This window comes from Papaver somniferum, chromosome 7 (genome assembly GCF_003573695.1).
Source record: "Papaver somniferum cultivar HN1 chromosome 7, ASM357369v1, whole genome shotgun sequence".
Lineage (NCBI taxonomy): Eukaryota > Viridiplantae > Streptophyta > Magnoliopsida > Ranunculales > Papaveraceae > Papaver > Papaver somniferum.
Window position 1 is genome coordinate 207,667,042 of NC_039364.1, and position 23,668 is coordinate 207,690,709.

A 23,668-nucleotide genomic window follows, 5' to 3' on the forward strand; every position below is an offset into this window, starting at 1 on the left:
GTTTACAGATGGCATTCGAGACGAATTATCACCTCATGCGCAATGATTGACTTACTTGAGAGAATTGGAAGAAGAATTAGAAATAGAAAAAGCATTCAACAACCTGCTATATGATTTACTTGCAGAAGAGAGGCTTAATGGCGCATTCCTTGAAACCGAAAACGTTTCACTCCAAGAGATCTACTATATGATTGAAGGTAAAGATCAGTTCTTAAGAAAGTTCATCGCTGACAACTACTTCCTTAGAAGCGTTTATGAAGCTAACAAGAATAAGATTAATTTGAGAGCTGATCAATAGCAACACATGGCTGACGTGTACAAGAACTTGCAAGATTGAGAGGATTTGAAGAACACACCAGAAAACCTCTCAAGGGAGAAAAATTACAAGGTGTGGAGCGCAATGTTTCATGGTAAAACAACCAACCAACAGTCCTCCGAACATGGATCTAGAGCAACAGAAAATGTAAATGAGGAAGCAGCTAATGTGGGTGACACTGCAGCAACAGAAAATGTTGGTGACATTAAAGAAGATGATGAGGAAGACGGTGAAACTGAGGAAGAAGATAATGTAGGTGACAATGACAGGGTCAATTTAAATGCCGATGAGACAGTGCAGGTGGGCGAATAAGAAATCTCTGTTGCTGAAGAGGCAACACCATTATCTGTAGTAAAGGAGCCGATTGAAAGAAAGATTCAGCCGAGGTAGATATGCCAGATAGCTATGATGAGTTGATGCAGGAAGTGGACATTGATGGTATAACTGGTAAATATTTGGCTAACATAGCTGAAGTAAAAGGCAATATACAAGAAGAAACAAAGGCAAGTCCAGTTGCGCCAGTAGAGAAAGAACCAGTTGCAATGGAGGATGAGCAAGAAAAGACAAGTCCAGTTGCAATGGAGGAAGATCATAAAAACAAAACTCCAGTTGCAATGGAGGAAGAGCAGGATGAAAGAACAAGTGCAGTTTCTATGGATGAAGAACCAGTTACAGACGAGAAAGAAAAGACAACTCCAGTAGATGAACAAGATGCATCAGAAAGGTAAAATTCATTCATTTACTTAGTAGATCGCTAAACTTAGTAGTAAATGATTTTTGGATGGAAGAAACTTGCCTCAAGTTGTCTCCATATGTTTAGGATTCAGCTTATTCAAGTTGGAAGCAACTTGCTCAAGTTGTGTCCATATGTTTAGGAAGCAACTTTCTTCAGGTTATCTCCATATGTGGAAGCAACTTCCTCAAAGTTGTCTCCTCTACTTGTTTTCAGTGTACTATGTTTTTAATGAATTTTTTCCTCTCTCCGTACTTTGCTGAAATTGCAGGCAAGTAGCATATTCTACACAAGAGAATGAGGATGAAAAGAAAAAAGAAGATGAAATGGTTGTTGTTCAACACACTCCAACATGTGTGCAAAACCAATCCTTTGAAGGTCCAACTTTTGATTTGCATTTGGATTCTCCGAAAGCACCAGTCCCAGCTTCTCAAATAACTGAACAACCAAAAGCAGACGAAAAGAGTGACTTATCAGAAACTGGAGAGCAAGAAGATGAAGAGAAAGTTGAAGAGAAATATGTTATTGGTTCTATTATTAAAAGAATCAAGAACGATCCAAGGAAGAGGAAGGGATTGGGAGATGGATTCACTGGAACAGGTTTACACCGAAAGAAGAACAAGAAAGAACAGGAAAGTGAAGTTATTGAGTTGGACGCAATAAAGTACATCGATCCAACACCTCCTCAACCAAAACCACTCAAGCGTGCAGAAATCCTTAAGCTTTGGGGATATTGCAACGAAGATAAAAAAATACTCCAAGAATTCTGCGAGGATGCCGCAGAAGGGTAAAAAACACTAAGACTTTTATACTGCTAGTTTTAGAATTGACTTTGGGTATTATTTCTCGCAGTTCCTTTAATTTTCCAATACTGATGTTTGCTGCTAGTAAAATATTTTGCAATATTGATGTTTATAGTTTTTAATAATGATGTTTGTTGTGTTGTTGGATTATGCAGGCAAACGACTTATTCTGCGCCGAATAATGAATTTCACATTAAGAAACAGTTCATCCAAAATCTATTGGATGATCTCTATATCGATAGTGACATCGTAGACTTCTACACCAGTATTCTTAAATCTAAGATGGAAAACGTTTCTCCTGATAATCCATACAACAAGCATGTAATACCAAATACAAATCTTTTGGTAAGTCACTTTTCATCTGATAAATTACATACTAGTTAGTATTAACAAATTGCATGTTATTTTGACTTGTAAAAACTTTTTGCAGAAATAAAATGTATTTATCTTTTTGTTTTTTAAAAACTTTTACAATGATGCAGAGATACGTGCAATTTTCCATGGCCAACAGAGACGAGAATGCAATAGAAACAAGTTTAGTAGCAGATTATGTGAGGGAAAATTACAAGTTGGATGCCGAGAACAAAATGCTGATGTTTCCACTGTGCATGAACTCCCACTGGGTGTTGCTGGTATTACATGAAGGACTATGGAAGATATGCAACTCTATGAGTCAGAGTACGCAGTTATCACGTCAGTTGCATACACTTACAAAGCCACTAAGAAAAGTTCTAAATGAGATTGGACATCGAGACAAATATTGTAGAGAAATTGTTTATACATTGAAGGTTCCAAAGGTGCTTCAACAACAAGAACACCCTGACTGCGCAATTTTTGTGTGTGTTTTTATGAAGATGTTGGTGAAATTCCAAGAGTTCGGTATTCTGGCAGGTGGAGTAAAGAAACATTATATTGGCCACTTTAACAAAAAAAGGATCAAGATGGCGTTCCGTATACTACATGCAACTGATGAATGGAAGAAGCCGAAAGGCACAAATTCGAGTCAGATTGTCATATATTCCCAGTAGTACTGAATGACAGAGACAACTTGTTAGTATTATCTAGAATTATCTGATTGAACTACATTTTTTAGTATTTTTTAGTACACTTATGTTGGTATTATCTAATTTGTTAGTATTATCTAGTATTATTCTGATTGAACTACAAATTACTATTGCTTGTATACATTATGTTGGTATTATCTAATTAAAGTACACTTCTTAATATTGTCTAGTTAAAGTTTGAATGGTTTGATTATTTCCCTTGATTATATTCAGTGTTGCAATATTTCTATATGGTTATAGGTTTGCATAGGTAAAAAATACAGAGAGAAAACTTGCAGAAGTTGTTCCCAGAATGGAAGCAACTAAAACAAGTTGTCTCCATAATACGGAAGCAACTTGCAGAAGTTGTTCCCAGAATGGAAACAACTAGAACAAGTTGTCTCCATAAAATGGAAGCAACTTGTAGAAGTTGTTCCCAGAATGGAAGCAACTAGAACAAGTTGTCTCCATAAAATGGAAGCAACTTGCAGAATCTGTGGACATAACCAACAAAGCAAATAATAATACAGACCAAAATGATAACAACTGCAGAACAACTAAGAATGTACCATTATCAATTAAAAAGACAACCAAGTTCACAAAAACAGAATCAGAAATTCAGAAAAACATAAAAGAAAGGTTCAGAAAGACATAAAACAAACATAAATGAAAAAAGTTGACAAGTCTAATGCAATTGAGAGATTTCATTGGAACATCATCCTGTAGAACCTTCCAATTCTAGACTGCCTCTTGAATATTGGTGGGCGAGGGGCCAATGGAGAAGTACGACATGTTCTACGATTATGGTATACAAGCATTCCACAGCGGCCACACTTTCTCTTCTTGCGAAATTTCTCACGGTAACTGCGTTTACGAACGGAATTTGGTCTTCCAACTTGTGGTCCAACAGAGGGAGGCATGACGTATTTGGTACGAGAAATCTCATCCGGCTTGTCACCATCAGGAATGGGATAGATAGGTTTTGAGTACATACCTCTTTAGTATTCGACGGTGTAATAAGGTGAGATGTGCTTGTATACCTCTTCCTCACCAATCTGCACCATAGCTTTCACAGAATTACTACAGGGAAAGATGTGTTTTTGCCACCAGTTATAAGTGCAAGTCTGGGAGTCCAAGTCAACAGTATGCTTCCCAGTATTAGTTATGATCTCAAATACCTTTTTCACTAGCTCTACGGACCTTGTATTTACGACAATCGGTAATCCTCTTGTCCAACCTTGCTTGCATATTGGGGGTAAGTCTTGTATTCCACTCGCTAGATGCAACCTTCCTCTTCCATATTGTCTCCATTGTCCTAGCACGAATACACTCAATCAACTCAATAGCTTGAAGACGCTTTTCATGCTTAATCAAGCTGTTGAAGCTTTCAGCTATGTTGGATGTAAGCTCTCCAAACCTTTCCCCTTCAAACTCATGAGAAACCCAATTCTTCAGTGGGATCTTCTTCATCCACTCAATAACAGAAAACAACTTCAAGTTGTGCATGCTTGACACTGCCTTCAAAAATTGCTCCTTCGTGACAGAACTATAGCATTGCTCAAACAACTTAATAGCAATTTGTCTACTCTTGCCCTTGCTAACTGGAATATTACTTTTCATATGGTACGAGCAATATGAGTGAAAATCATTCGGGAAGACAAGAGGTACATTGTTCAAAAGTCCAGTTCCACGATCAGATATGATGGTCAATGGACGATCAGCATCAACAATTCCCTTCAAATTTTCCAGAAACCAGTGCCAATTATCATCATTTTCACCTGATACAAGCCCAAATGCAAGTGGAAGTATCTCTGCAAAGTAAAAGTAATAAAATAATTTAATACAAAAATTGGGTACCATGTTTCGAATTATACAATAGAAGAAACCACGACAAGTTGTCTCCAGAAGAATGGAATCAACTAGAACAAGTTGTCTCCAGAATATGGAAGTAACTTGACCAAGTTGCCTCCAAAATATAAAATCCAAATCACAAGAATGAAAACAACTAGCACAAGTTGCCTCCAAAATATGGAACCATCAAGTTGTTGAGGTTGTTCACAAAAATATAAACCTAAAAGGTTTGTTGAGGTTGTGCAATTACGTACAGTTGGCTACAAAGTTTTCTACCAAAAAGTTTGTCATAAAACAACACATCATAAAAAGAAAAGAGTAAAGAAGATGCATAATACCTTGGTTGCCAGTTTTCCCACAAGCTACCATAAGACCACCCCTAAACTTTCCAGTAAGAAACGTAGCATCAATTATTAGCATAGGACAGCAATACTTGTTGAAACCTGTGATGCAAGCTTCAAAAGAAATGAAAAACCTCTCAAACTACCGGTTTGAAGCATTAAACTCAAATTTAATGACACTTCCTGGATTATAACGCTTGACTGCTTCTTCATACCACAAGAAATCAGAGTACGACTTAATATCGTCTCCCCAAATATATTTTTTGCAAAAATTTCAGTCCACGATATGCTTGATGGTAGCTGAGGTTAACTTTATACTCACTGAAAAAAAAATCTTGAATGTTCGCGGCTGTTTTCTCCTTACTTGAAACTCTAATATCGTCTTTATAATGTTCTTGATAAAAGTCTTCGTCATTCGAAGCTTTGAAGGATCAGAGCATGACAAACCACAAGAATGCTCCGATATAAAAGTCTTGCACTTAAAAGCATAGTTGTTAGGGAATGGCAAAGATGAGCGAAACCTCCACTTACATCCTTTTTCTTCTTTGAAAAGGCAACAAACAATATAACGCTTCTGATCAGTCTTCAAAGGTTTGACTTTGTACCCGCTCTCCACTTGATACTTCATCATGACATCACAGACTTCGTCTTTCCCTCCATAAAACATCTGACCAACACCGGTAAGAATTCCAGCCCAAGCATCACACTTTTTTGGCTCTCTTATAGATAATTCATTCATTGAAACATCATCAGTCGTGTCTTCAACAAAAGCCAAACTGCCAGTTGAAACACAACTTGAAGAAGATGAAGAAGAAGCAGCACATGAAGAACAAGAAGAAGAAGGAGTTTCGAATTGAACATTGAACTTCAAAACTTCTATTCCCTTAGCTTGGCAGTATATAACATGAAAATTCAAATCTAAATCAGACTGAACGGTTTGAAGTACCCCATTAACATCAGAAAGAATCTCAAAAGAACTTCGGAAAGAATATTCCAAGAATGTAACACAAGACTTTGCATCTCCTTAAAGGTAGTTGCTTCGGAAATAACATGAGATATGCTTAAGTTGCAAAAGTTAATCTCTGCGACAACCATATTTACCGACAAAAAAAAAGAAGGGACTCAGTAAATTGCAAAGGATTATAATATACATGTCAATCTCTGCAACAACAAAGTAGTTTTTGGAGAAAAAATTGAAAGCAACCAACCAAAGTTGTTTCCACAACTAGAAGCAACTACCACAAGTTGCTTGGAGAAAAAATTGAAAGCAACCAACCCAACTTGTTTCCACAACTAGAAACAACTACCACAAGTTGTTTTCAGAATTGGAAAAAACTTAGACAAGTTGTCCTGGGATTCAATGTGTATTTTCAGTAACAATGACATTCAATATAAACAGCTTGACAAGCTACATTGCTTGTATTCACTAACATAATGTAATCAGGTTGAACTACTACATTATAACCTACAACATGTCCTGAGATTGAATATGTGATTCAGCATGTCCTGTAGCTTAAAATCTGGTCATGACGCAAATCACTCGGGGCTGCGCCCCTCATGAGAAGTATATTCAGGGTAATCAGTGGAAAAAGATGAAGTATACACATCATAAACTACATTGATGTTAGTGAATATGTGATTCAGCATATAACAGGTTCAACAACTACATTGGAACACCATCAATAGATATCAAAAACTAATAATATGACCTAATATTCAGTTTCAGAAACAGTATGACCTGAAACTACATGAGATTTGTTTCTTAACTATTTATGAATAATTGTTATCAATTTCATTGTCATTCAAAATGATAATCATAGACTGAAAAACTGATTTATTCATTCAAAAGGTACAAACCTATCATATTCACGGTATGAACACAACAAAACAATTTGTAAATTACATTATTCAGAACAAAATGTTAAAACAAAACAAAGATTATAGCAAAAAAAAAGTAATTCTTACCTGTTAACGAGATTGAACTTGAATAATGATAAGAAATCAAAATCGTTGTTTACTGAAGTAGACCTCTGCAATCGATGATTCAATCAAAACTCAAACAATGAAAGAAGCTTACAGAAGTAGATCTTCAGACTCAAAAAATCGATGTTGCAATCGAAAACTGAAGTGGATCTTCAGATTCAATGATTTGGTTTATGCAAACAACTCTGATTTCAGTTGAATTGAAGAACAATTATCAGAAACTTCTTCTTCAATGGAGAATAAACCAAATCTTACTCTGAAACTCCTTCACCGATTTCGATTGATTCAAACTAGATTCAAGATTCAATGGAGAATAACCTGCATGTTTATTGAAGATTGATCTCGATTAATTCAATGGAGACTCAATGGAGATTCGGTTCTCAACTCTCTCTGATCTGAGGTCTCTCTGCAACTTCTCTCTGATTTTTTTTTTGCTTTCGAGAAAACAGAATAGACGAAAGCTATTTAATCTCCGACATAATAAATGTTGTGGAGGTTAAAACCGGACTTTAAGACGTTGATGGATATTCAGCCCGTTGGAAATATGCCCCTGAAGGGTGTTCGTGCAAAGCCCATGGATACTAGGGGTTAAATAACATTCCCACCTAAAATAACTATCGTACACTCGCAATTTTCGACACGTCCAGGGCTTCTCCGTGTCTACAACTTGCATTGGGTTCCACGATCTCTAACTCATGTATTTTGTTATGTTTGGGTCGTTATGTTTGGGTCGATCACTACTCCACCTCTTTTCAGTTTCTTCACACTTTCTTTTCTTCTCAAACTTATCCATTTTCTTTACCATCCATAAAACCACCAAGACTAAAATCCTAATAAATTCCTCATCTATCTAATTCTCAGACTCTAATTTTGTTGAAAAAGATGGTTTATTTTTTGGATTTTGGATCGACTAATTTTGAGAATGATTTCTCGTCAGTAATTTTTTATTTTAATTAGGATTTTTGTTGGGATCCTAGTCTCACATTGGTTAGATGGGGCTTAATTGGTAGTTTATAAGTCAATGGATTCCCTCTTCTAGTCAACCGGTTTTCGAGTTGAGTTCTACCCATGGGCTTATGATGAGTTTAGGGTCGGTACCCTAACAATTGGTATCAGAGCCAACCACCACGACCCATGCCCCCTCCATGGAAGGGATGACCTATAGGCTAGATTAAAGTGTTGGAGCACCTATGTATGGGCGTAGTTGTCACCCGCATTGAATATTGATAGGGCAGTGAAGCCGCCATAAGAGAAAGGGCTACCTTCGGGTCAGTGTCGATAGAGTGGGCCAACGAGGACGTTGGGTCTGGAAGCGTGGTGGGATGTTGGGATCCTAGTCCCACATCGGTTATATGGGGCTTAATTGGTAGTTTATAAGTCAATGGGTTCCCTCTTCTGGTCAACCGTTTTTCGAGTTGAGTTCTACCCATGGGCTTATGACGAGTTTAGGGTCGGTACCCTAACAGTTTTTTAATTCTACAGGTAGTGTGGTATTTAATTGTTGATGGAGCTCCCTGCTGGAATCAGATCGTTGATTATTTTCGTTATCATAATGCAACAACATTAAGTAAAATGATTAGTTTCATCTGTTATGGGTTCTCAATTTTGTCTTTTTTGGCTTGTTATTGTGAGTTTTTTTTTTAATTATCAGTTTAGCATCTCTAGTTTTATTTTCAATTTGATTTCTCCTGCAGATTCAATTCATTCCATACGGGTAGATTGTATTTTGGGATAGTTACCATACTAAGAAAGCTCAGTCAAATTCAATTTGTGAATTTCGTGGATCTGAGACTTTATAAAAAGTTATTCTGTTTTCATATATATATGGCCTGATTTGTTGTTGCTGGTGATGTTTTGCAGATGGAGATGGTTGAATGCTCTAACAGTTCAGGTTCAGTTGTTCCTTTATGTGTAGCTGCTCAAAGTGATCTTCTTGCAAGCCAAAATCCGTAGTATTATACCCTCCTCAATGAATTATTTATGTAGGAATTACTGTTTAGTCCAATTTTTCATGACCCAGTTAATGGCTAGTCCACCCGTGAAAAATATTTACTCCCTAGTCCAAAAACATATTTTTGGACTAGATTATTTACTCTCTAGTCCAAAAACTTCGTGGAGATTATAAAGTGTATTTTCTAAATACTTAAAACACCATTTCAGTTCTAATTAGTATCAACACATGTAAATGTTACTAGTAGTATGTTACTACATACTAGTAATATCAATACGGTGATACTATATATTAATATGTACTATACTAGTAGTAACAAAAATATCTTACTAATTTGTTACTAGTAAATTAAGTAACTACTTTACTATACTAGTATACTATACTAGTAGTAACTAGTATACTAGCAGTATACTATATACTAGTATACTAGTAGTAACTAGTACTAGTAGTATACCATATATTATATACTAGTATACTAGTAACTAGTAACTAGTACTAGTAGTAACATGTAGTATCAATACATAACAATTTTTTGATATGTAGTATCAATACATAACATACTACATATCAAACATAGTACATATCAATATATAACATATTGATATGTAGTATCAATACATAACATATTGATACTACATATTAATATGTAGTATCAATATATAACATATTACTACTAGTACTAGTTACTAGTAGTATACTACATATATTACTAGTATACTAGTTACTACTATATTACTAGTATACTACATATTACTACTAGTATACTACATATTATTACTAGTATACTAGTTACTACATATTATTACTAGTTATTACATACTACATATGTAGTAACATATATATGTATTAATGTACATAATATTATATGTTAGGGTTAGTAGAGTAATTTTATTCTTTTCAAAACTTTTTTGGACTAGTCAGTAAATATGTTTTCTCACTGGACTAACTATTAATCTGGGTCCGGTTTATTGGACCAAACAAGAAAGTTCTCATTATTTATCCCTAAATTTTATGTTTTATGTTGACACCACTTGGATATGGTATACTATATACCCAACAGGCAGAGGAATTCATATTGAAGGTGGAATTGGTGAACATCGACCAACTGTGGTCGTAAGGTATAAGGTGCCCGTATGACCGAGATTTTGAAGCTGTGATATAGGTGCATGAGTGCCATTAGTTGTCCCATATAATTCTCATTGTTTTAGAGAGTGAAATTTTGCATGTCCTTTAACCTTTCATTTTTTATGATGACAGTGGCGGGCGAATCTCTAAATATCTCGAGTTCATGAAGGTAATTTTATTTGATATACTTCGTTAAAGTAAAAAAAAAAAAAGCACTATTTTTCTCTCATAAACTCCATAGATCATAGATGAAATGTTGTTTATTTAGTTCAGAGAAACGAAAATTATAGTCTCATATATTGGCCTGACACCCTATGAAAGGATGTATACCATAGAACTCTGAACTTGATATCATAGCATTATAGGTCTGTAATCAATACCATGCACAATTGCGCATGTACGTGGGATATGATGTCTTAAGGGTTGAATGCAACATCTAGCTTAAAAAATGACCCACCTGGATCCTACAGTACAATCTAAAACTTTTTTTTTGTATGCTAATGATTTTTTGGAATAAAAAAATGTATCATGAAGTCTTACCGACTTTTACTTCTGCTGATCGTAGTTCTGATATTGGTTTACCCACATGAAACTTGTCACATTTGATTCCATTGTTAAATACCTCATTAAGATCTTTGTTTCATTTTACTTGATAGTTAAATGAAAATCTGAACATCTTGTCTGGATTTTCAGGGTTCATGAATGGCGAATTAGAAGATTCCTCAGCTAATTTCATGATCAGAAGTAGACCCCGGAACAGTGGTGAAGCTCCTGTTGGGTAGGAAGTTGTGGATCATATGTTGTTACTTGGTTACAAGTGTTTTGGCAAAGCTTTTGTTTTACTTCTAGATTTCAGATATATGGTTCATGGACATCCATCTAAGTTTTTTTTCTTTTTTTCTTTTGTATATCGCAGATCCAGCATTGGCAGCGAAAAACCATGCTTTACATTTGGGAATTTGTTTTCTTGCAGTCCCATCAATACTTCTCAATTTCAATGTTGATTATAATGCAAAACTTCATGTTCTTTCTGATGGTGAATTTTCCTTGCTGAACATATCCTTGCAATCGGTTGAACGCAGAGATATCGCCTTAAATGATACATACTGTGGACTTTTCATGTTTCTTTTTTCATTGGATAATTTTTAAACATGTTGGTAACTATCTTGATAGTGTGGTAAAACATAACAAGGAGACCGGACGGACCACATCCAACAACTTGTCATCTGGACCTGATGGTAACAAACTCTTTTTCTTTTTTCATTTACTAATATTTCTTGTTTCTGTATTTGCTCTTTACTAACTACTTTCTCCGCAGTTGTAGACACTTCTAACAACTTTCAAGGCACTGATGGATCCTTAGGCACAGTCTTTTGTAATTGATGGCGAGCAATGCAAAGACGAAGCACAACCAGAACTCTGTAAGCGTAGTTGAGTCATGCCTCCTTCGAGTTTGTGTGTTTCTATTGATTCTATCTTGTTCGATTTCTTATGTAATGTCGATCACTTTCTCTTAATACTGCCTGGTTCGTTGATGTTTGAATCCCATTTCACAATGTGATTTCAAGCTTCTGGAATATATTAGAGGACCCGATGAATTATACCTTGGCCTTCTTTACAATGTTATTGATCGCTAATTCCTCCATGTATATGGTGTGCTTTCATTTGTGCAAGAAGAATTCTGGAGCTGCAGGGCAAAGACGCTTCAAGGGTGAGGCATGTGGTACTGAATATTGCACAATCTCGGTGTATTGACATGTAATTGAGGATATTGTTGCACTCATCCAAGATTCAGACATGGTTATTCCTTAGGCTGGTAAGTTTCTGTATGATCTTTTATGTGGTCTGGGCACTATTCTGCACACTTTTGTGAGGACGAAGATTACCTTTCCCTTCGCCAATTGTTGCTAAATGTTGTTGAATCTCTCACCTATGAGATGAGTGGTTCTAATTTTTATTAGTTTGGATCATATGAAACCCTTGGCCAATTGTTGTTAAATGTTGTTGAATCTCTCACCTATGAGATGAGTGGTTCTAATTTTTATTAGTTTGGATCATACGAAAAGTTGTACTCTCTCCGTTATTTTTTAGTAGGCCGGTTTTCTAAAATAGACATTTCAAAAAAATAGGTCAGTTTCCTAATTGGGAAAGTCAAATGTTATTTTAGTTTTCTGGGACCACTTTTCTCTTAACTTTTTTTGATGACAAGTGTCATGTGGACCATTTCACTTTACTTCTTTTGCTGACAAGTGTCATGGGGACCATTTCACTTCACTTCTTTTATTGACAAGTGTCATGAGGACCACTTTCAATGATTAGTTCTCTTAATTTCCTTAATTTTCTCTAAAAACAAAACCAGCCTATTAAAAAGGAGATTTTTGTTAAAGAGAGTAAAAAGAGATTCGAGAAGAGCAAAAATCGTTGTTGACTCGTTAACTAAGAGTGATTTAATATAAATGTTCGAGTCAGACACAATTACCCTTTGTGGTCACAAAAAATTTCATACACGTTTAACATTAACTAAAACCTAACCCTCTCATCGTCTTCTCCAACTCCAAGATAAAATACACTATACATCAAATCAAAAGTGTTAAGTTATGGTAACTGTTAGATTTAAAAAGAGGTGTGTTCACCAAAAATCAATATCAATTTCATAGGTAATGAAAATCTTTCTATTATTCATCAAAAAATTAAAAGAAGCAGTAGTATTATCGGTGATAAGATTACATTCAGTATTAGGACCCCGTCCTATAGTAGGAAACACCTCCATCTTGATTGAATGGATCCGTACGTTAGGATGCGCAAAATTTTCCTTTTTGACTGAAATCGCTGGGTCATGATGTCACTTCTGTTGGTGATGATACATAGATTTATCCATCACTATCACAGTTCATTCAATTGTTGTATAGGCTAATGTGGATTTCTTTTTATATGCACGGCAGTAATTTCGTATTTATTATGATGACAATGGCAAGAAGAAAGTTCACCACCGTTAATCGAAATTTAGTCTCTGTAATGGTTATTAGGATTGTAGAAAAGAACAAGACGAAGAGTAGGTTTACTGATGACTGTAATGTGAAAATTTCGTGTGGCTTGAAAGGATAATTTAGTCCGACTCGTTGATATATATATAACTCGGTTCAACTAGTGAGTTGGATACGATTTTTGCTCTCCTCAGATCTCATTTTGATCTCCCTCTAACAAAAATCTAAAAAGGAAGAGAGGGAGTATTATTTAGAAAATTTGCCAGACATTCTAGTGTTATCTCAGTTATCATATGAGATGAATAGTTCTATTTTTTATTTTGGAACCCAGTTTAAAATATAAGACTTTGAAGGCCATAATTTTGCCATACTAATTTGCACATCTTGTTCCCTTTAGTGTGCAAATGATGCAATTGTTAAATTGAGGGGAACCCTGTGATCAAATTAAAGGTACGAAATCTATGTAAATGCTCTCTGTTATCATTCAGCTCAAATGTCTTTCAATAATTGATTGCTTGGTTTGACATCTTCTTTTGCAGCTAAGCGACATCCTAGCGGCAGAATTTTGAGGAGCTCTTGCAGTGTGAGTGCACACACTGCACTTCCATTGGGGTCGTCCTTCAGAAATATTGTTCGAGGCAGCTGTTCCTATATACCCTTTTTGGAGAACATGTTTTCATACTGATAGTTCACTGTAATAGCATTTATATATATCAAGAATCAAGATGCATGTAAGCTATTGTGATTTTTTCACCATATAATCATATTGATTGACATGTTTGGTACAGTTTTATCCAGATATTTGTTAATGCTTTTCCTATTTCGTTTCTCAGTAAGGATCGAGGATGTTTCCGAATCAAAAGTTTGCTCAACATTAACTTGGGTGTGTACACTGAATATATGAGATCCGTGTCCAATATACAAATTAGTCACGGTGTAGCACAAAATTTCGTGTCCCTTGAATAAATTTGATCCCGGTGTAATTCAGCATCCCGTAACTAATTAGCAAATTTGTCACGGTGTCTGCTAAAATCCCGTGACTAATAAGAAAATTTGTCACGGTGATGCACCGTGACCAAAGCCTATGACTTTTGGCCTCGCAGCCTTTAGTCACGGTTTTTCAGAAATGAAATCCGTGACCATATACATTTGGACACGGTAAACTACCGTGTCTAAAGGCCATTTTTGTACTAGTGACTACCCCGAGAATCTTTCATCATCATAACAAGTTATTTATTTACATCGACACACATTATATAATCAACTAGTAGCGACAAATGACTTAGAAACAACCACACATATTACGAAGAGTTTTTGTTCTTTTTCTCCGACCAACCTCTATCACCATGGTTGCTTCGACTTTAGATAAGAACATGAAGAACATCATAAATTTTAGCTTTCTTCCATATGAACCCTAAAAATCCTAGATTTCTCCCATACCCGTCCTTTCTATAAGTCACTCTTCTCACCTAAATTTTGTCCCATCACCAACCATTGTAGGACACAATGATTGTGACCCTCACCCTTTGTCAAGAGGATCACCGAGGATGATTTCTACTCACCATATAAACGCTTTTATATAATAGTTACATCCTTGCTCCTCAAGTCTTAGAGAACTTCTAAGAATAGCCCCATACCTTAATTAGGAAACCATAAACTTGGAAACCACGTAACTTAGGAAATACCCCAACTAATTTAGGATAAACTGTTCCGGGTTATATTATCACATTTCGAAGATCCTTGGTCGATCATTATAGCTGGATCTCAAACTTTTTTTTTTCGATCAAAGTGTATGCTTCATAATAGGAATAGCTTTCTCCTTGGTCGATCATCAAAGTTTATGTAAGGCATAAGTGTGATGAAATGTTTTTAGTTAAATGTTTTTAGGAATAGCTTTTCTAGGTTAATTGTTGAACGACAAACTGAACATATGAAGTGGGACTTCTACTCACCATTTATGAACAGGTAAGTTTCCAAGAACTTTTCTTTTCTTTTCTCTCTCTTCTCCTTTCCACTTCTCTCTAAAAAGAAAAACCCTTTAGCCTCCATTAATCTCTTGCTCAGATTTGGTCCCTTTTGGACCAGATTTGTGCAAGATTTCTTTTCTTTTTTAAGTTTTAATCTAATAAAAGTATTTTTATTTTGTTTTTGATGTCATTTGACATATTTCTTCACTATTTGGAGTGATCTTTCTTCGCCATTTGGGGCGAGTTCTCTTCGCTTTGAGGGTAATTTATTCAAACCTTGATCGCTGGTTCGTGACTTGCTATTCTCGATTCAAAAACATCGACAATCCAACCGGTATTGCTTAGAAACCATATTCTTGGGATTTAGGGCATCCGGGTTCGTTTGGATTTACAAGATTTTGGCAAATAACTCCTTTCTTATAGGAGTATCTCTTATTGAAGAAGAAGAAGAAAACAGATTAAATGGTCGGAATCGATTCCGGATTATACCATCATCCTTCCCTACTACATTTACAAAAATTGGGTATCTTTAGGGTATATGGCTCTTTCTCTTCGCGATTTACCTGTATTTGATATCTTCATTTGTATTACGGTTCTTATTATCTTGTATTTTCATGTTTTTGTTATTCTTGTAAGCGATCATGTAATCACATTTTGATTGAATAAATTGAAATTGTTGATGACCAAAAAAAAGAAGAGAAGTAACAATATTGATGTAGGAGCAAAAATATGTAACGGACACGTGTCGAGAGATGTAGGTAGAAGTAGCTTAATTAGATACCTCCTCCGTTTCACAAACATAGTCCGCTTTGACTTTCTCAGAATATTAAGGAGACATACTATTTTACTTGACTATCCTTAGTTACTTACCTATTTTATTTTAATAAAAATGCTAGTAATAAAGATTATCCAAAATTATTGTGAGAATTATAAATACGAAATATAAAAGGAAAATTTAAAAGATATCGAATTTATGAAGTATAAACTTTATAAGGAATTTATTTTTTAGAGTTAAATGTATATTTTCTTAAAAGGAATGAATGATACATTTGTTTCCTCAATTATACTAATTTCTTTAATATTTTAGATTGGGTCACGCTAAAAATGGATTTATGATTATAAAGAATTGAAGGGTATATTAGAGAGTTCATTGAAAAAAATATGTCTATAAACAGAAGCTGGACACAATTTTGAAACTGACGGAAAAGGAATAGAGGACGGTCTTTCATAAACAGAGGGAGTACAATTGTTTGTAGGAAATAAGACCTTGCTAGCCCTTATCCTAACTATCTCTTATCCTAACTAGTCAGCCCTAAGGGTATTATTGTAACTCTTGTACATCCCTAACCCTTTATAAGGGAAAGAGAGATATGTTTGTAGGGGGCCTTCTTCTTCCTCCCATAACTTAGAGCTCAACAAGAACTCAAATCCATTTTAATGGAGTTTGTATGTAATACTTCCGACTTTGTAACACTTTCGATCATAGTGAAACCCGTGGATGTAGGCTTCATTAATGGCCGAACCACGTAAAAAAGCCTTGTCTCCATATTTACTTTGATGCACTTCGCTTCTCAACTGTTGGTAGTTCTTCATAGTAGTTGTTAGATCTCATTGGGTGTGGTTGTAGGATTTTCCACAACTACATTCTGGGGCCGACTAAGGGGACCGAGAGTCTTTTAAAACTTTTGGTTTTGAAGTAGTTCCAGTGAAGTGAGTGCTGATCTACAGACTTGAGAGACTGAAGTGTGAGGGGTAAACAGGGAACTTTATTAAAAGAAAGCTAACCACAGACAACAAACAGGCGACAAAACTGAGGAGAAAAGATAAGGATTTCTGTGTGCAAAACCAGAGACGAGAGTGGAGAAAACTTCAACAAAATCGAACTTCAGCGAGGAACAAATTGAAATAGGACCAATCTTCTTCCTTATCTCCTCTCTGATCTTGTCCTTAAATATTGAGATTTGAAAGTTTCAAGTTAAAAAATTCCAAAAGACATTTTATGAAATCTAGGGCTTGTTTTTGAGCAAAAGTTGGATTTTCCTTCAAAACTTTCACTCGATTTCTGATTTAATGGGAGATTTTCTATCACCGAATCTTGTTTTACAAACCCAATTAAGTTATTTTGAAAACGTTGAATAACGGAACCTGTAGTTGATTTGGGGATTTTTCTGCTTGTGTCTTTTTCTGTCCTGAATGATAGATCTTGGCTATTCACTGAACTGATTTGCTGATGCAGTGATAATGGGAATGATATATGATGCTGGCGCTAGAGGGAGAATATCACAGCTGACTTTCTTAGCCGAGATGTGGAATACATTCACCATCGGGAGCTGAAGGATAGTAAAATCCATGAAAACCCAGTAATTTAATCGGGCTTCATCAACTGAATTTCTAAGAAGAAAGACACGGGACAAACTGCCACAGCTGGACCAAGCTCTTGTCAATTTGTTCAAGTGTCGCAATCTTGCCAGTACACTAGACTCGCCTGCTAGTTCTTACAGTATGGAGCTTGTGTTTTGACTCTGCCATCCTCTCATCAATTTGCACCTCGACAAACCATCACCGACTTAACCAATATCGGCCTCTTAGCATCGTACGTTATCACCTCGGATGGGTACAAATCTGGCCATCTCTGGGGTCATCAGTGAATCTCCAATCAACGACCAACTCAACCAAGTCTCTGTTCATGGCATCAACGGGAATTACAACAACTCAGCTTCGTGGAATTCCATATTGGGACGAGTCAGTTAACTTACTCGGATCAAAATCATCTCGTGCCAAGTCAAATCGGGGCAGAAACCAGGCAACAAATCGGAGCTAACTACATCGGCCAGTTTCATTTGTTTGGAAAGCCTAGCTCGGGTCAGTTCATTTGACATCGGGAAAGATGAACCATATCGGACAAGGCAGTCACTTCAGACCAACTCGGGAAGACTACACTTGACTCGCTTTGGAAACTCGGCTCAGGGATATGGAGTCGGCTCGTTCAAGATGAATCTGCCGGGACACTCGCCTATATCAGGGAATATTCATAATCCCTTATCTCTGATTTTACAAGTTATGGTTTCGAACGATGAATTCTGTTAAGATCCTGTTCATATAAGTCTGGTAAAAGAGCTATTGGCTTAGCCAAATGCAACCTACCTAAGAAAACATGAATAGTCGTGTTCCAATATTTGAGAAAGTGAATCCGTGGTACAAATGTGAATTATTTTTTGCTACATGTAGTATATTACAAGTTTTTTATCTTGACTTAATGTCTAGTCATCGTGAAATGGTGCTGAATAAGAAATATGGGAGATATTTTGGGGAAAAGGTGATGTCTCACCTTATAGTTTCGGAAGAGACCATTTACTGATAAGATCCATGTTTGTCCACTATTGTTTGTTACGACATAATTGGATTAGAAATTGCATGTGACTCCTTAATGGGACCAGTACAAAAATTGGGATTGTCATTGTAATCATTTATACTTAGACTATCATAATAGCCGTTTAAATTGTCGAAAGGCTTAATTCTTATCTATAGTGTCAATTTACTTGAACGCACTGCTTATCATGAAATTCCAATAGTATGAAATCTATATCTTAACCAGGGCACCTATAGCAATGACATGTAAAAGGGTCATTCAATCTTTACACCCATAGCTTACCTGATAAGAAAGTTGCAGGTGCGCAAATTCAATCCCGAGCATCAACTAAGAAGTAAAATGGTACTGGAAGCGTGAGCACGAGCCTCAGGCGATGACATGGACTCATTTGTTATTCCTTTTGCTTATTGCATACATAACATACTCAACAAATGTGCACATGCCATGAGAATTCATTGAAGCGAACTTAAAAATTCTGGAAGAAACTCACTATATTATTGTTAAGCATTCAAGAACTCTGTTAGCATACTGCTTGTTTAAATGAGATAGGAAACACACGGCATACCTACTTTTAACATACGCTTGCACGTTACCGTAAATGCTGCCTAACATGATTCGTTTGACACTTGAAATGCTACCTTATGATCCCTATCATCTACGAGGCTTTTCGTGCATTACATTTTTAGACTAGCACCCACAATTCCTGGGTTCATCATGATTTTCCGTACCAATTTTAACATTGCATTGTTAGTAGGTAGATCGTAACGATGAAATTCTGCTAAGATTGGCTACAATCGATACACCCAGATATACCCATATCATGTTTGAACTGAGCAGTTATCCCATAAACCGTGTTCGTACTTGTAGGTTGTGAATTGAAACATCTTGTTGTGTTCTGTGAAATCAGATCTACATATGGAACTATACTTATGAAAATGAACTATCAGACTATATAACTCTTCCTTCTTAGATTCTCCCCGCAGTTACTTACATTTCTGAATCCACAAGAAGCTCGAAAGTCCAAATGAGGAGACCATGATTGCTTAGAGAATCTGCACAATGGAGGCACGATAGAATGATCCAGTTTGCTTGAGTCTGTGAAATTCATTCGGGTATGCCAGTCGGACTATTAACAACTATCAGTCATCTCGGGACAAATCAATGTACCAGCTGCTGTGCCTACTCGTGTCAGTTCGTATCGGGTCATATCCAATCCGTTTCGGGTCCTTGCAGTGAACACTTCCTCATTGCGAATGATCATCGGGATAGCAGCCAACTCGAACTGATCACATCGTCGATTCCAGCTTGCAAGACTCATCAACTTACGAGCAACACCTAAAGAAGGGGGCGTACCCTTGCACTCTTTTCTTTGACCTTTACTAGCTAATACATTTGACGATATCTACTGCAAAAACCGTTAGCAGACCCTAGCTAAGTCAAGAAGAACGAAATAACATCCGCTACCCACATGAGAAATATGACACATGAGAAATATGAAAATTTTCTGCACCGACTTGGATATTCAGATAAAATGGATTCTTGTTATTTAGTATCATGTGATAGGGGAAAGTTTCAGCCGAGACGTGATCTGTATAACCCTAACAAATTGGATCGCACAACACCCGATCCAAATGATGATGGTCAACAGACTCGATTGAAACAACCGCTTCGAACAATTTCGTCACAGCAGTCAACCCAACTTCACCGAGATGTATCAATTAGTCGTGGACGTCACATTAAAATGGACCTTTGAGGTTAATCGGGCGAGATACGACGGCGACATGATGGTGAGCATCAATATTGGAATGGTCGTGAACGGAAATAGCATCAATCACTTCTCTTCCCAATTGGTCTACAAGCGTGGGAGATTCGGCGGTACTTGGAGCAATGTATGACTGAGATATTCCTCTAGCGTGTGACGCAGAACGGACAAGGAGCAAAGGTTGTTCCGAAGATAATCACTTGAACCACAAGGCTATTCCAACTACGTTCGGTACTCAGCTACTTCGGACCAGAAACGCCACAGACCAGTGTATATAAGGCATCCGTTTATTTCAGAACCCACTCGCGACTACTTACTTTCCGTTTTGATGAATTGGGAGCGACTCAGTTAGGGCAACATGCAATGACTTGGACGCACCCTCGATCGGTGGACAGTGAATCATCTCGGGCATCATCAGTACGGAATTGATTCTCTCGCAACAACAGCCGACTAAATGAAAGCACTTGCAAGTTGTGGCAACCAAGCGGGACTGAAATTGAATATCCATGGAACATAGTATATTACATGAAACGTACAACGGTAAGGCGATGATATGGAAAACGCAGCGATATACCATTCATACTCGGGTCATCAAACGGAATGGCCCGGGATGGTCTAAGACTTCTGACTCCAACTTAGACTACGCAGACTTTGTAAATAATAACCTGGGGGACGCCTTGGGTTGTTAGTGTACTGTAACACACAGGTCATTCGTACTCGGGTCATCAAACAGAATGATCCGAGGCGATCTAACTTGTCATTTATTTCTTTAAAAACCGTAAGGGGTAGGAAATATGACATGAGCGACTAATGGTCATTCGTACTCGGGGCGACCCAGTGTGGAAGTGCCGAGGTGATTTACACTCGAATGGTCATTCGAACTCGGGCAATGCCAATGTGGAAGTACCGAGGTGACTTACATTCGAATGGTCATTCGTACTCGGGGCAATGCCAGTGTGGAAGTGCCGAGGTGACTTACAGTCGACTGGCTATTCGATACTCGGGGCAGTGGCAGTGTGCAAGTGCCGAGGTATCCTAAGGGTTCTGGTGGTTGGAAACCAGTAACCGATTATCAAGGCACGAGTACTTGATAGTCGAGCATACAACATTGCTCCAATCGCAAGTGTGACCGATTATCAAGGCATGAGTACTTGGTAACTCACTTGATCCGGGATAGTCGTTTGATGGCATCCAGGATATCGAGCTATAGAACTTAGGAATGACTGAATCCCTTCCACTAGATCAAAACGACGTGATGAGATACCTCAATCGGGACATGGCATTGGGCCCGATGACCCTCCCTGTTGAGTGTGTTCGACAGATATGGAATATTAATTAAAGCATACTCTGAAATGATTAGTATTGCAGGAAAATATGTATGCTAAGACTACGAGCGGTTATACATGAAAGGGGCAACACAATGGGGACGACGGATCTGTAGAGTCATCAGCGTGTGAGACTTGAATAAAATACGTACACGGGTTTTACAAGTCGTCAGTAGCAGAGGCTACTTCTAAGCACATGGGCGAATCATCAGAAGTTTTGTACACATCTTTCAGCTCGTGAACAAACAACCTCAATAGGGAAACTTCAACAGGGAAGCTTTCTTACCTCTTCGCCTTCAATTTTAGACATTGTCTAGTGGCATTTACCATAGAAACTCGTGGGAAAGTACAACTGATGCAATGAATATTTGAAAGTCGGAAAAGCATGTGAATGATAACGTGTTTTTATTTGAAAAATTGTAAGCATTAACAAGAATGTTTGATGGAAATCCAAACTATGCCAGGATAACACAAACTGAGCTAAATATCGTATGGAGGCTACATACAGGGGCATGGAAGCTAGGAAGAATAATTTTCTTGGTCGAGAATTGCCAACAACAAAAGCTACGGTCCGAGACCACAAACCAAATAAAGGAGGAAACGACATCACGGAATCTCCCAAGTTCATAAATCAAACAAAGAGTTGCAGCGACGAACCGTACCGTATCGACATCACTGGCAGCAAACAAGGTCACAAACAACTATACAATCCATCTAGGAGGCGAGTAATGTACGAGTACAACCTACAACTAGTCTTTTCACAACATTGAAAACTATGGCGGAACAGTGTTCTCAAATGTCTGGACTTCAGCGCCTTGCGAAGCCAAAACTTATCGCCGAAAATATAAGCTAAGTATCGCTTATCTCTCAAGCTGCCAGTTGTCTTAGCAAAATGGTACACGTCTCAGTTAATTATTGGAAACTCTACAATCTCTAACTGATCATCCTTTCGAAAGCCAGCATGTGTTTCTTGTAGCTCTTGAATGTAACCATGACAATCTCACTGACTGTATCGGAGCTTAAGTTTCTCATACCACATGTCTGGGGCATGATTGTCGTCTCAAGACTACACAAACGAATAGGGGCAAGTACGCGCACTAGGATAAAGCAGATTGTATTCCTTTGTGCAGTCCCTTCAACAACAATCAGACAATTACAAGATTGACGCAATAAAAATGCCTTGGAGGAATGGCACGAGAACACCCTCATCGTTTGAAGCAAGTCGAGGATGCTAAGACCGTCAGCCGATTAGCAAGACAGCTAAGTACCATTTATCACGGGAAATTGCCCTATTGTGCATTTCACTGGTTGTTCATTTGCATAATCAGAATGGCTGTGGTGAACCTAGACATTCAACAGTTTAACATGCCATGTAGACAACTTGAATAACTTGCTTATGCCCTTTTACTTTGGAACAAAAATATCATCGCGAGCATGCTTAATGAATAATATTGCAAGAAGTGGAATGATCATTTACTTCCTTACAGTTGCATGGTAGCGATATTGACCATAGAAATGCTTCATCTAGAAGACCCTCTCTATCGTATTAAGAATAAACGTGAACCTTTAGGGGCATAACATAAACTCACTACAAAATGGTCGAAACCACAAGCCCCTAACAAGGCGCTAAAACTATAGATTTTTTCAAAATTGTGTTGTGCATTGAATGTATTTTCTGGATCTATCTTTGTGAAAGCATGCTAGATTATTGAATTCGGATAACACAGATTAAGTGACAGACCTAAGGCTGTCTTTTAACATCCTTACAATCGGCATCGGGAAGTCTATGAAATGTTTAAACTTGCAATACATGGTAGAATCTTGTACTTAAATTTAAAATATTTGTGAGAATCTCTGCAATTACCACTCCTCTCCATGAGCAACAGGTACTCGTATTCGTCTAAAGAGCTTCAACTGCGATTCGTCAAGAACTGATGCCAACTGAACCAGGCAAATCTCGAGCATTGACCACCAAAGAGAAACACACGATGAGTGCATGTCACGATTTTCAGGGGCCTAGTCAGTTCGATAATGCTACCTATACTTCGGACAAAAGACTAGAAATCCAACTCGAAGCGAGCAGCAATGACCAAGGGAGATTGATAGCTCGGGGC

General features: G+C 37.2%; 1 protein-coding gene and 1 long non-coding RNA gene across 2 annotated transcripts; one reads left to right on the forward strand and one right to left on the reverse strand.

The window, feature by feature from the left end:
* Nucleotides 1–4,065: 4,065 nt before the first annotated feature.
* On the reverse strand, nt 4,066–5,826 carry LOC113295861 (protein FAR-RED ELONGATED HYPOCOTYL 3-like). Its single transcript, XM_026544191.1, has 3 exons — nt 5,619–5,826; nt 5,085–5,189; nt 4,066–4,706 (listed from the first exon to the last, which is right to left on the reverse strand). Exons 1-3 carry the CDS (start codon nt 5,824–5,826, stop codon nt 4,066–4,068), a joined length of 954 nt encoding a protein of 317 aa, XP_026399976.1.
* A 5,015-nt stretch (nt 5,827–10,841) lies between these two features.
* Nucleotides 10,842–13,875, forward strand: LOC113293310. Its single transcript, XR_003332200.1, has 3 exons — nt 10,842–11,962; nt 13,528–13,580; nt 13,670–13,875. It is a non-coding gene; the product is annotated as an uncharacterized LOC113293310 (long non-coding RNA).
* Nucleotides 13,876–23,668: the final 9,793 nt, after the last annotated feature.

What these genes read in the sequence shown, in the direction of transcription:
- LOC113295861 (XM_026544191.1), bottom strand. Translation starts at nt 5,826, where the DNA reads ATGAATGAATTATCTATAAGAGAGCCAAAAAAGTGTGATGCTTGGGCT. An exon ending in TTTCAAAGAAGAAAAAGGAT is followed by an intron (nt 5,190 to 5,618) that starts GTAAGTGGAGGT and finishes CTTGCATCACAG; the next exon opens with GTTTCAACAAGTATTGCTGT. An exon ending in TGGGAAAACTGGCAACCAAG is followed by an intron (nt 4,707 to 5,084) that starts GTATTATGCATC and finishes TTTACTTTGCAG; the next exon opens with AGATACTTCCACTTGCATTT.